Source organism: Strigops habroptila, chromosome 9 (assembly GCF_004027225.2).
Source record: "Strigops habroptila isolate Jane chromosome 9, bStrHab1.2.pri, whole genome shotgun sequence".
NCBI lineage: Eukaryota > Metazoa > Chordata > Aves > Psittaciformes > Psittacidae > Strigops > Strigops habroptila.
Window position 1 is genome coordinate 7226072 of NC_044285.2, and position 14106 is coordinate 7240177.

The window sequence follows — 14106 nt, forward strand, 5'->3', positions numbered from 1 at the left end:
TGGACGCTATGGGAGAGGCTGAGAGGTAAAATAGCTGTGAGGGGGATTAGGAGAAGGAAGCACCTTTTCGAGGCAGGTATCTCCCTGACATTTCAGAGCTATTAATAGAGGGCTTGGTGAGGCTTTGTTGAGCTGTTGTTTTGATCTTCCCTTTGAATGTTGGGGCTCAATTACATCCTGAGACAGCCGTTGGGGAAAAAAATAGGAGGCAGGAAAACTGTTTTGCTTTCATGTTTTGCTTGGGAAGGCTTCCTTTGACACATGCCGCTCCAGTGCTCTGTGCTGGCGTTCCCCTCCCGGAGAGGCACGCTTCTCCTTGGCCTCCTGCCACCATCTGTGTGCACAAACGGTGCAGGGTGAGTCTTGGTATTGAGATCTTAGAGAATGTTTGCCCTTGGCTTGTTGATACATAGCATAGTACGTGTAGGAGCAAAAGATAACTGGAGCATTACTCTTTATATGCCTCGTTTCTTTGTCTTAAACTGAGAAGGCTGCTTCTCTCATTGCTTTGCATGGAGGGGGACCACTTTTTGCTGGTGAAATGGGCTGGATGTTCACAAGAATAACCTGTTTCTGAGTGGTCTGGGACACACCTTTACTATCTAGGTTCTCTGCTAGCCTCTTTCATGCCCTAATGAAACACCTTTTCTTTATAGGTTTCAAATCTACATGAGAAACTTGCAAGAGTCTCCTCCCAGTCCAGCATCGATGAGTCCTCCAAGCAGAAGAGCCCTTCCCTTCCTAAACAAGGGCACTTTGATGCAGAACTGTCTGTTTCCCCTAAAAGGAACAGTCTTTCAAGGACACACAAAGAGAAAAGCACTTTCCATTTGCTTAGCACAACAAACCAGACTAACAAGGCAGCTGAGGAACAGCCCCAGATGCCTACTCGCCTCTTCAGTTTAGCCAAACCAAAGGACAAGAAGGAAAAGAAGAAAAAGGGCCGGGGACATCGCTCCCAACAGTCTGGTGAGTGTCGCGGGAGGTCAGAGGTGTGTTTTGAGGATTGGTGAGCTGGCTTTTTGCTTGAGCCACTGAACTCATGTAAGCCATGAAATCTAGCCTTGAATGTAGGTAATAACACAGGAATGGGAGATCATCAGTGATGAGTGGAGTTCCCGGCTTGAAGTGGTCTTCTGTGGGCTTCTGTTCTGCAGCCCCTGGGGTTGTCAGAGGGACGTACTCTGCTCCCTGCTCCTTCCCTGTCCCATCCGAGCAGCCTCCATGGGCTGAATTCTCCCTTTATTTTTCAGCTTGCTCTGCTCTGTGGAGGAAAATGTCCCACTTCAGTGTATGTGCTTCCATGAGCTGCTGCTGGGATGCTCCTGGCCATCGCACCCCCTAAGGGTGCTGTCTGCTTTAACTCTGTTGTAGTTTGGAAGTGATACCTGCAACCCTTCTGGTGGCCTCTCCTTTCCCCTCAAGCCAGTCTAGCTTGTCTCTTGATCTGAAAAGACAGAGATGGTAGTTTTGCATCCCCTTAGGACTTAGTTCTGCACCTCAAACCTCTGACCCCCATGAAATAAAATCTCAGGCCCTCAGATGACCAGCTTTATCTCTATAGTAACTCACTGTTTTCCAACTTGTGCACAAGGAAGCTCACCAGTTATGAGATGTAATTTCATGGTAGCTCATCAGGGAACTGGACATCTTTTAAGGTGCCTAATGGATTTGGCAGCCAGCAGGGTTTCTGTGCGTGGAGTCCTGCTCTGCCTGCTGTATTCCCATAGTGATTCCCACTTGTTCTTTTGTGCTGCAGATTCTCACTCGTCAGAAGCACCTCCAGAGGGTGAGGAGATCTTCTGCTGAGCACAAACGGTTCCATCAGTCACTCTCAGCATTGGTACATCTCCCTGCCTGCTCCACAGCACGCTGCTGGTGCCTGCATCTGACAAGCATCTGGAGGTTTTATATATAACATGTTACAAAGTCTGTTCAGTGGTGGGAAAGGGCCTCTCTCCTGTGGTTTTGGGTGAATTCTCACCTCAGAGGCTGACTGCATGGCAAATAGTACCGTCTCTCTGTGCAAACCTTGGGTTAAATGGATTGGGATAGATGTTTTCTGTCTCTTCTTACTGCTAAAGGGTGAGAGAACATAGCCTTAAGGGGTCTGTGCCTTCAAATTCCCCTTTTCCGGGGAACATCACCAAAACCAAGCATTTAGCAAAAGATTAGGACTCTACAAATGGTGCGTACACACTGGCATATATAGATATACTGTATATATACATATATGTATCTATGTATCCACTGGGATATGCTTACAGTCTGTACAGCCAAGCTTAGCTTGGCCCATGGGGATAGGTGATACCTGATGACTTTCAGGAAGCTTGTAGATATTAAATATCTTGCCCTTACTGCTCCTGTTGTAATGCCATTGACTTGCACACCCCTTTTGTGCTTGTGGTATAGGGACCGTTTGGTTTCAGAAAGGTACTTTACACCAGGTAGCAGTAACAGCATTCAGAACAAAAATTCGGAGGGAAAAACTAAAATTTCAAGCAATTCCAAAAGATTTCCATGGGGCAGAGGGATTTAAATGTCAAACTGTTTCCAGAATCAAGCAGAATGGCTTTGGGTATATTTAAAACAATGCAGAAAAGAGCAATTTGGTAGGCTTGTAAGGCAACCCCAGGGAGCCAGAGCAGACAGTGCTCAAGTGGGAACAACTCTAAGCAACATCTTTTTTTATACAATCTCTTTGAGCTCCAGGTCATTCCTTCCCATCCCCTAAAGGGTTGTTTTGCCAGGATGTAGTTCTTCAGTTGCATTTGACATCCCTTCATTACAAGCCTGATGACTTGCTGGAGAGATGGCTGAAAATCTGCTTTTAGGCACCTTTGTTCTGTTACTTGTATTTTTCCTCCCCCACTTTTTGTGTTACCGTTGGGCTTCTGTTTGTCTGGATTTTGTCAGCTTCGCTTGCTCGTTTCTCAGACAGAATAAGACAGCAGCAATTTCAGAGCACTTCAGTGAGATATCACAGGTCAGGGGACTGCGTGCTGGGAGCGAGCTCCAAAGAGGCAGCTCCTCATCCCTATGTCTATACAACACCGTGCACTTATTAACCATTTCTATGGAGACAAATCTGTTTTCATGGACAAACCCACTGTAGGACAGGTATAAAGGTCCAGCATGGCAAGTCCATTTCCACCACTAGGCTGAAAGTGTTGCTGTTGGCAGAAGGGGAAAGTCCGAGGGTGGCTTTCGCTGTGCCGACTGTGAGCAGTTTGTTCAGCTGTTGGATATAGGGATGTGTTCAGCGGAGGAAGAGGAGTGCATTGAGCCAAACTCTTCTCCAAAGTCATTGTTCTTCCAAACCCTCTCAGGGGGATTACCCCAGCAGACTTGTAAATGGTTACTAGACGCTATCGGCTTCAAAATAGCTCAAGGGTTTGCTCAGTGTTTGTAGCTGTCAAGTGTATTTCCTTTCCTACCAGTTCCTCTGTACAAAACAACAGTATTTCACTCCTTGCACTATTGTTTGATTTCAGTTTGCTCTCTGCCTTCTCACAAGCTCAACCCACAGCAGTGCTCAGAGTTCGGTGCTGATGAGTATCAGTGAGGTGGATGCTTAGACTGGTCTGTCTTGGTCAGTGCAGGAATCCTAAGCTGCCTGCTTGCTTTTGAAGCTCTCTAAAACGTTAAGATTTAAAGAAGAAAAAAAGGAAGAAAGGAAAAAGGTTGAGATTTATTTTTATTTTGCTTTTTTTTTAACTATTATTTGGTGCTTGTTCTTACTTGCAAGCAGGGCTTGCAAAAATATTTATCTTTCTGTTTATTTGAAAGAATTCTTTTTTAAAAAGAAGTTTACTTGGGTTTATTTTTTTATTTCTTTTTACTTTGGCTTTTGTTTGGGGGCTTGAGGGGTGGTTTGGTTTGTTTTTTCTTAATTTCCCCCTTGTTTTTTTGTTTTCTTACCAAGAGCTTGGTAAACCAAATGTTCTTACCTCTCTGGTTCCTACAAGACCAGGGTTTGGGCAGTGCTGCTTTGCAGCTGATGCTATGCCCAGAGTTACACAATTGCAGATGAGAGCTTTCTTTAAGGCAGAGCTTCTTTGGGGCTAAAAAGTCTGGATAAAGCAATGACTTCAGACAAGACTCCTCCTATTAGTTAGCTTCCTTGTTTAAGTATTTTGTTTAGGTTTTCTCATCCCTCTTGGAAGCAAAGGAAAAAGCAAAACATAGAGCATCTCACAGTGATGTAAGTGGTCGCTTCTCCAGTGAGATACAGGCAGCTCTTCTAAACCTGAAAGGAGCTAAAGGAGGCATGTGCTGGTGTGGTGGTGTTTTCATAAGAAAACCACCAATTTCAGAACATCTGCCCTGCTGTTTATACACCTGCAAAAAGGACTGTGCCAAGCTGAAATCTTTGGAAACCAAAGCAGTGCATGGCTCATTACTGCTGTGCAAACACAGATCGGGTCCCTGGTGTTTCTGAAAGTTCCCCGCGGTCTGTAACAGCCTTTGCCAGTATGAACTTTTCTTTCTATCCCACTGTGTTCTCCACAGTCCCAACACATCTTGAATTCACAACTTAGGGAATGTCCCGTGGCTCTGAGAAGGGCATCAAAAGGCAGATGCAGGACTCAGGGCAGCAGGGCTTTGTCTGCTTGGCTTGACCATCTCTCCTGATCTGTGCCAATCAAAAAGAGCATTCAGTACCCTAAGTGTGATCTCCTAAAGTCCCCATGTTTCCTTATCCGAGAAACCACAGGTGTGAGTCAGAAATATACTGACCAGAAATACTGCAAACTACAAAGCTGTTTGTGTCTTAAATTCTGATGGACAGACCTTTGTCCCTGGAGGATGTATGTTACTATATGATTCACTTTTTTGGAATGAAGCCTTTACTCCCACACTGCTTCCTCCTTCTTTCACCTTTAGGAAAGGAAGGGCTTGTTTTTATCTCTTCAGCCTTTTATTTTTTCCCCCTCTCAGATTTTCTTTGCAAAGGCTTGGCATAGGTTTCCAGAGTCAGATTCCCACTCTGATCCCTGCAGGTTGTCTGGGGTTGTCTGCTAGAGCACGGTCCCAGCTTGACAGCACCAAAGTCTTTCCTCTTCCTGGCCTTAAAATTGTATTTGCTTCAGTTCCACACCTGGCATCCATCCTGCAACTGTTGAAAGTGTTATTTCTTCAGCCCAACCTTATGCTGTATCTAGTTCCCAAAGCCAGTCCTTTTATCCCATTTGGAGCACCCAAACCACCCTGTTTTGCTTTGGGTTCCTGGGACACAGAGCAAGTTGGAAAATGTCTGTGCAAAGCCCATGTTGTTGGAGGGAGAAGAGAACCCTACAAGGGCTCTCGGAGCTTTCTGTGTTTGTGCTTCATGGAGGGGAAAAATCAGGCTTTCTTTTCTTGGACATTTCTTTGCCTGGTCTTCCTCACTGCCCAGCAGAAGGGGTTTCGATGACCAGGGAGCTGGGAGGACGGGCTCAGATGAAGTGCAGAAGTGGTCAGTATTAGCTGGGGGTGCCAGAATACCCCAGAGATAGAGAGTAGCTGTAGCAAACGGTGTGAGACTCAATGGAGTTGTGTGGGGTTGGCCTTACTTTCTTTTAAATGAAGTGATCATCTCAACATGTAACTTGATGTCAGTTTGATGCCATAAAGCACTTTAAATGGAACTGGTCTTGTCCCTTTTTATTTTGGTTACGTGGAGACAATCAGCTTTGCCATTGCTCCCCCCCTCTGCATCCCCAGCAAAATTGGATCTCCAAGTAGACATATTCCTGGTTTGGTTTGGCTTTACCCCAAGAGGGGAGGAAGGGCCAAGCTTTTTGTATTAGTTTTAGACCAACGCGGGTGTGAATTTGACTACAGTCCCACTGCAGACAGGGTGAGTGGCAGGACCAGAGAACTGGCTTCTGATGGCTCAGGTATATCCCCTGGGAGAGCCCATGCTGGTGTCACCATCACCTTCCTCACAGCAAGTACTGCTGCCAGTAGGGAAGCAATCCCACCAGTGGTTTGCCCTCCATCTCCTTTTCCTTGGAGAAACCCAAAGCAAAGGAGATGTGGTGGGATGTGACCGAGTTAAGTGAAGCGAGGCCCTTTCCATGCACTAAGTTATTTACTGTCTGGGCCATTGGAGACCTCCCAGGTGCCATCCCTGGGGCAGGAGCTCTCACCACTCCTGAGGGTGGGCTCTTCACACTTGAAGTTTGACCACTGCTGAGCAGCACAGTAATGCCATTAACTTGTGCAGATCTGTACTGCCTTTTGAAGGCAAGAGCATCCATAGAGTCCGATCATCTTTGCACCTTCTTGAGGCACTAGGCTATCTCAAAGCTGTTAATGAAACACACAAATCCAGTCCTCCCAAACGCCACCGAGTCAGAAGAGGTTCACCAGGTGCCAAATCCCAAGGAAACTGTCTAGGATATCTGTGGCACGGGGCAAGGGAGGACTGGGCAGGGGGCACAAGAGAGAATCTGCTAAAATCCCACAAAACATTCCTTGTTAACCAGAACTCTGGAAATTATTCTGCCTGCTGGCCAGGTTTGGGAATTTAACATAATTTAAGGCACCCTTTTAAATAAGAAAACCTCCCTGCTGCTCATAACTCTTGTTTCACTTGTCAGAAGGGGCAGCAAGCAATGATTCTTGATCCGGTGACGCAGCTAAGCTTTAAAGATAGGCGAGCTGAACTGGCTTTTAATCCCGCACACCTCGTGCTCTTCAGCCATGGGAAGCGTGATGCCAGCTCCCTTCCCAGCTGCATCCTCAGGGCTGGGTGCCCTTCCTTTCCACACGCATTTCAATGACACTGATGCTTTGCCCAAATATATCCAGCTTCCATTGCTTGGGGGGGTGGGGGGGGAACAGGATAACAATCACTGCTTCGCATACAGCTACGAGCTTGGTATGTATTTAAGCTGTCTATAGGTATCCATCCTTTCCATGCTCTAAAGTATTTTACTACTTTCTTTATTGATATTAAACACTGTCTCAAAACCAAACCCCACCAAAACCCATGTCCAGTTCAGTTCGCCTATGGTTCAAGTTTAGCCTGGAGTTTATTTTGTACTAATACGGAATGCACTTGAGTAATTCCCAGAGCGTTGAGGAGGTGTATTACAATAACCTGATATACCTCTGCTTTTGGTTTGTTTCTTAAAAAAAATAAAATAAAAATGCTTTGCATTTTCATGTTGAACCTGTTTAAAAAAAAAAAAAAAAAGTTTAAAAAAAGTTGAAAAAAATTTTTAAAGAGGGTAAAACCTAATTGCTGTATGTTAATTTGTAATTATGTACAAAGTGAGCAGGTTATCGACTGTAAAATTCTTCAGTTTTTCTGTAACTTGCCAGAAACCATTAGGTTTTGTAACAAGCTTTTATTTATCTTCCTTTTTAGTTATCAGCATCAACCTCTTGTAAAGTCATTTTTTCCTCTAAATAAATTTGATTTTAAGTCTGCGTTTTCTGCCCTGTTTATTTCCACACCTTTGGTATTTGTGCTGTTGACTTGGTTGCACCGAGGCTGAATGAGCAGACATAAGCCTGACCTGCAATCAGATGTTTGCACTGCTTTTGTCATCTGGATTCCACTCTGTGCCCATTGGACTCTTTTATTTTCCTTCTCCTACAAGATTTGCACTTTGCTGAAGGGCACGTGGCCATCCTGATACTCAGGTCCGTGGGGTTCTTTCCCCACACACACACACGGGGCTTTTCATTCTTTTACAAGAAGAGGAAGTGTCATAGGTGTTATCTCAACCACTTCAGCTCTGTAACCTGAGATAAATGTCAGTCTGGTGGCTGCTTGTGCTGGGTCATGGCAGAGAGTGTCTGTGTCTTCAGCAAACCCTAGACACTGGGGGTTTTATCTCATTTGGCTGACAGAACTAGAGACCATAGCATCCCCGACTGGTTTGGGTCGGAAGGGACCTTAAAGCTCATCCAGCTCCAACCCCCTGCCACGGGCAGGGACACCTTCCACTAGAGCAGGTTGCTCCAAGCCCCTGTGTCCAACCTGGCCTTGAACACTGCCAGGGATGGGGCAGCCACAGCTTCTCTGGGCAACCTGTGCCAGCGCCTCAGCACCCTCACAGGGAAGAACTTCCTAAAAATTAATCTCAACCTCCTCTCTGGCAGGTTTAAGCCATTCTTGCTTGTCCTGTCCCTACAGGCCCTTGTCCAAAGCCCCTCTCCAGGCTTCTTGTAGCCCCTTCAGGCACTGGAAGCTGCTCTAAGGTCTCCCTCGAGCCTTCTCTTCACCAGATGAAATGCAGATGCTGCATCTAGTAGATGGGGAGAGGAGGGATGTTTGCATGCAGGATGCTTTATGTATTTCCTCATCCCCTACAATGGGAGGCCCAGCAGAAGCATTCTAGCCCGCAGGGAGGTGAACGTACGTGGTGTTCCAGCGTCTGCAGGCATGTGTCCAGGCAGAAGAGGGTGCCAAAAGTACAGAACCGGTGCAGAGTTTGCTCTGCAGCGCAATGAGGAGCCAGCACAGAGGACCTCGATGGCTGAAGTTTCTCCACCATCGTTTTCTTCTCCTTGTAAAAGCAATCTCAGCTGCCCCTGTGCTGCTAGCCCTGCACGGGCCTCGAGCATCCTCTCCCCAGGCAGAAGGAGCTGGGAGACCAGCACCCTTCATCACCCCCTGCACATTGATTCTGAGGCCAAGGAATTGCTTCGTTTCCATCTATTACTTCACTTGTCCTTAGAGGTGAGATAGACAAGGAGAGAGGATGCTTGGGGATAACCAGTATGGATCAAAGCCTTCAGGTCAGGGACATAGGCTTGGCAGTGCTGGCTTGTTTAACAGGCGCTGTTGGGAAATGCCAACCCGCCCTTGCGTGCCCCGTTAGCCAGCACTGCCCCGTGTGTGCTTTTCCCTTCCTCTCCCCCTGTGCTGCTCTAAAAGCTTGACTCACGTCAACGCACCCAACCCTGTCACGCAGCGCTCGCTCCGAGATGGGTGTGAAGCAAGAGATGAAAGAGCCGGGTTATCTCAGGGCTCAGTAGTCCTCGTGTTATTTGCGTTCCCGTCCAAACCAGCTCTCGCCTATTTACTGAAGCAAATAAAAGCTTTCGCCGAACCGTCGGCTCCTGTGCGCAGTGTTTAAAGAGGGTGTTTCCCTGCGGCCCCTCTTGGCTCCGCAACTGGGGTGCCCAACAAAAGCACTGCTCTGGGTACCCCGAGCTGCGGTAAATCAAGGGTGGCTGCTGCTGGCAGCGCTGGTGCACCGGGCTGCTATAGTGCAACGGGCACTGGTCATGGAAGGAGGGAGAGCACGTTTACTGGTGGCAAATCGCATGTGGAAAATCAAACTCCTGCTGAATCAAGCTCCTGCCAGGGCCAGGCGGGGGCACAGAGCAAACCAGGCAGCATGAGCTTCTCTGCTCTGCACAGGACAACCAGACCCCCTCTGCTTCTATAGGCCAGAGAGGAGCACACAATGCGAACTGCCTTCGGCAGAGAACGAAAGCGAGGACCCCCCCTCTCCAGGCCATCTGCAAGTGGCAGTTTGAATATCCCAAACCAGCTTTCCCCTCTTTCATCCTCGATCCATGCTCTGAGCCTCTACAGCACAGCTAAGATGATGAAACGGATGTTCACCCCACATGGGTCAGTTATTTCAGGTGGTCCTCAAGCAGTAGTGATGTGTTTATGAGCATCCAGGTTTCTTGCCCAGCCCCAGCTTTTCCTTAGCAGCCAAGGTTAGAGCAAAAGATCTCTGCGGGACCGTGTGGTGAGGCATCTGGATGTGAATGGATTTTCACTGGCACCTTCACCTGAAAGGGGTCAGAAATGATCCTTGTGCTTGGATGGACTCTAAAAGGAGCGCTGAGAGGCACAGGAGAGGCTCTTTGGAAATAGAGTTTAGTGACAGCTTTAATATTTGCATTGTCTGTGTTTCCCCTTTCCTGCCCTTGCTGGGTTCAGGGTGAGAACTGGGTGAGCTGGGCTGGGGCTTGCAGACAGGCTGCTCTTTCATGGAGGCTTTATTAAAAGGAGGAAAGGCAAAGCCTTAATTAGTTCAGTGAGTGAGTGAGGTGTCCTGTGATCAGATACCAGGTGAATGGTAAAGGAATGACTTACCTTTGCTGTAGAAGGCACATGGGGTTTAATACTTAGAGGGATGTTAAACGCTGCAAACATGTTGATTTGTTTGGGGTTGGAACATGTTTAAATTAAGGGGTTTAAATTAGACTTGACACTAATAACTGATACAAGAGTCCATACAAGTGAGTACCCCCAGCCCTCGCAGGGATGGGCAGACAGTGGGTGCTCCTTGTGTCCCCACAAAAGCTGCCTTCACACCTCCTGAAATACCCCTGTCATGGTTCAATCCCAGCCCAAACCAGGACACCCCAGCAAGGCTTTGCTCCAGATCCTGCTCTCCTGTCCTTCATCCCAGGGTGGCCCAGGAGAGGATGCTGCAGGTCCAGGACTGGGTCCCCCTGCCCCACTGCATGGTGGGGCTCCTTGTGCACATCCATAACTTGTTCAGGAGGGCTATAAACATCCACCTCGCTCCATGCTGGAGAACATCCCAGCACCTCAGCCAGCGGGACGGAGCCGCAGCTTCCTGCTCCCCAATGGGGCAGAGCTGAGTCCCAAAAGGGTTCCCAGTGGGGTTTGTGCAAGTCCCTTTGCTCTCTCCTTTCCCATCAGCCCATCCCTTGCACAGATGTAGTTCAGGTCCCGATACCCCCGACCTCTCCCCATAGCCTGGCGTCTCTCCCTCCGGCGCTCAGCGTCTTCAGATGCTCTTTCTTTCCCCTTTCCTTTCACCAAAGAGCTGCTTCTCACCAGCCGCATCTTTCCAGCGAGCCTAATTAGACAGGAGCCTAATTAGAGCGGAGCAGGAGCGGTGAGTCATTAGCAGAGCCCTGTGGGAAGCCCCAGAGCAGGGGCCGAGGCGGCGGGCGCTCGGCTGGGTGCTGTGGGAGGGAAGCAGCCCCTGTTTGTGTTGTGTGCATGGGTAATGCCTCCAGACAGTGACCCAGAAATGGAGCCATGGGGGGTTTCCCACCACCCTGCACGGGATGGAGGGCAGAACAGCAGCACTCTGTGAGCCCCTATGCTGATGGGCTCAGGGGGTGTCTGCCCATCCAGCCCAGGGAAGTTAGAAACCAAAAGGGCTTTTCCTGGTGGCCATTAAGCTTTTTTCTCTTTGTTTGGTTTCTATTCATCTGTTTTAATACACAGCTATCCCCCACAATGACATGGAGCCGGAGTCCTGGGAATGGCTGAATGGAGAGGGATCCCTGCTGGGGTGGGAAAAGAGAGAAAGAGGCACAGCAAAAGGGCAGAATTGAGATGTTTTCTCTGCACAGAGCCACAGGACCGTGGTTAGGTGTGATGGTGGGACTGAGAAGGGCTTTCTATCACGATTAAACCATGTCCTGGCTGAAAGTGCCTGCAGCTTTCTCACGAGCACATCCTGGCATGGTCCTGGAACATTCCTCCAGCCCCAGCTGGGCAGGGATTGCTTCCCAAGAGAGCCAGAACTGAAATAACACAAATCATTTGATTCCTGAGCAATGTGGTCCCTGTGGGCTGCCATGGAGGAATGAAAGGACACATCGGATAGCCAGGATCAGTCCCCTTGAACCAGTCCCCTATCTTCACTTGGAATGAGGCACATAGATACAGAGGGGTCCTTGTCTGTGATGCCTCTGAGACACGGCCATGAGTGGGGCAGGGAGAGGGAAGTGAGATGTCCGGGCACTGACAGCGTGAAAGCCGGGCTTTCTTCCACCTAATTGGATTTGTTACTCAGCTGGAAAGCGCTGAATGGCTTGGGTGGGCTCCGAGCTTGTGATTGCAGTAAGGAAGCGGGGATGATGCGGTAAAGTAGGTCACACTGCTGCAAACAGGGCTGATGGTTCTGCACAACTGTCTGTGGTGTTAAATAAGGAGGTGGTGAAATGGAAAGAGAAGAGAGATTGTAAGGAAGGAAGAATAAATGAGCTCAGCCTCTGCTGTTCATTCCCACCAGGAGCCCCTGCTGCAGGGTCCTATCTCAGGGCACTGGAGCAGCAGGGATTGGGCCCAGTTGGTTGTAGGGAGCTGGGAGCAATGGATTCTCCTGCTTTTGGGAGCTTAACTTCATTCGTGAGCAGTGTGGGGTGGCAGTTTGTGAGTCCGGACCCTCTTCAGTACTAAAACCTGCTGGGTTTATCCCGAGAGAGAAAAGGAATAGGAAAACAATTTGACATGGGACCCAGGGAGAAAGTGTAATGCTGGGGCATTAATTAATGTGCAGGAGATGACAAGCCAAGGACATGAGGCTTCAGTGCTCTGTATAGACATGAATGAATTTAAAAGCAGGTTGGACGGCTGGAAAAAACACTCCTTCACTCCAATTATGTGTTTAAAATGCCAGAGCCAGCCTCTGGATGGATGTGGAGCTTCCGCAGACACTGGAGGTATTAAATCACCAGCTACTCTGCTTTTAATTGACTGTAGTGACAAAGGGAGAGTGAGCTCAGATGGTAATTCCCTGGAGGGTTTCATTGCACAATAGCATTATTCCAAGGGCGGCTGGGGTCAGGCTGGGAAAATGCATATTTAAAAACGAATAAGGCACTATGAGTTTCATTCAAATAAGACACAGGAGCAGCAGGATTTGCATTTGGGGAGGTTCAGCATGGTCAGTCCCTGCGAATGGAGGTCCCACCACCTCCTAATGGCAGAGGCCTGGTCCCATTCACTGCCTGTCCAGTCCCATCTCCGAGCATCTTCCTGCTCTCCCTTCCCATATGCTTTTTGGAGCATGAGAAGCCCCTTGTTACAGTGAACCGAGGTGGAGAGAGCCCATGGGCAAGCTCCAGACTGGGCCAGGGGATGGGCTAAAGGGTCTGTGTCCTGTCCAAGCTCTTCTATGGGACTGGGTGGCTGCAGAACAAGGCAGGAGGTAGGAGTGGGAAGCAGTTTGCTGCCAAGCCTGGCTCTGAGCAAGGGCTGGATCCTTGCAGGACCTTGCACCTCATGGGGATCTCTATGATGGGTCCTGGCCCCCCAACGCCCAACAGGGTTGTCTGTAGCATGTGGATGTATTCCAGGAGCCTGGGAACACACAGCCCCTGTAGCACCGACAGAGCAGACCTTTTCCTGAGTGCCCATCCCAGACAAAGCCAATCTTGACCTGCTGCAATGGGGAAAAGGCTCTTTTAAGAAAGCAAAACAAACCGTGTTGACATTTCTTCCCCTGCGCCTCCCAGTTAAAACCCAGCCCCGCTCTGCCTGTAGCTTTATTCTGACTGTTCCATCTCCTACTCTCCCTTTTGCTTCGTTGCTGCTAACCAAGAAACCTTTGTGTTTTGCATCGCATTTAATTCCATAGCAACAGGTCGCTGCTGTCGCAGCAGCTGCTGATTGCTTTTGAATTGTCTTTCAGGCAAGCTCCAGAACAAATACAAAAGAGCAGGTCTTTGCAAGGCTCATATCAAAGCTAGCCAGTCGCAAAGCCTCCCGAGCTGGTATTTAAAGTCCCAGAGTCCCATATAAAACCTGAATCAACAAAACTGAAAAGGATTTTATTCACACACTCCTTTTTCCCCTCTCCTGCTCATCAAACAGTCATTTCTAGCCTGAATTGGTTTCCCAAAGGGCTCTTTAATGAGCTTTTTCTATGGAGCTTTTACACTCTTATCTGCCCAGATCACGTCGGATAACGCTGCTGCCCACCCAGCTCCCGCAGGCAAGGAGACGTGTTCCCAGTCTCCTTTACAGATCAGATATTCAGGCTCCAAATCCCTTTGAGACCATGCATAACCCATAGGAAGTTTTGCTTCCCAAGCCCAGTGGCACCTGCAAGTGAGAGGAGGCAAATACCACTTTGCAAGGTGGTTGTGTTTTGTCCATTGGTGCCCATTAGCTGCTCCGAGCAATGCTCTGACACTCCCAGTCCTGAGTACAGCTGGAGCTGCTGGTCTCATAGCAGGGAAAAGCCCAGCACCTTCCCAGAGCAGGGCTGGATCAGGCCCCTGCTCCTCTGGGATAAGGAGAGATGCACGTGGAGGAGAAGCGTGACCGGGAGCCCCAGCTGGAAAGCCCATCTCGCCTGTCAATGGGCCCCTTTCTTGGGAGCTGCAGCAGCCAAGAGAAGGCAAATAAGGAAAACAGAAGTACAAATTCTT

At 48.6% G+C, this 14106-nt stretch overlaps 1 protein-coding gene across 3 annotated transcripts in view; it reads left to right on the forward strand.

Moving 5' to 3' along the window:
• AKAP13 (A-kinase anchoring protein 13) overlaps positions 1 to 7422 on the forward strand; it is a 74926-nt gene extending 67504 nt beyond the window's left edge. For all 3 annotated transcript variants that reach the window (XM_030497334.1, XM_030497335.1, XM_030497336.1), the window contains 2 exons: positions 657 to 969; positions 1760 to 7422. In XM_030497334.1, the coding sequence (XP_030353194.1) occupies positions 657 to 969; positions 1760 to 1809 (363 nt within the window). In that variant the 3' untranslated portion in view covers positions 1810 to 7422. The remainder of the gene's footprint in view (positions 1 to 656; positions 970 to 1759) is intronic.
• Positions 7423 to 14106: the final 6684 nt, after the last annotated feature.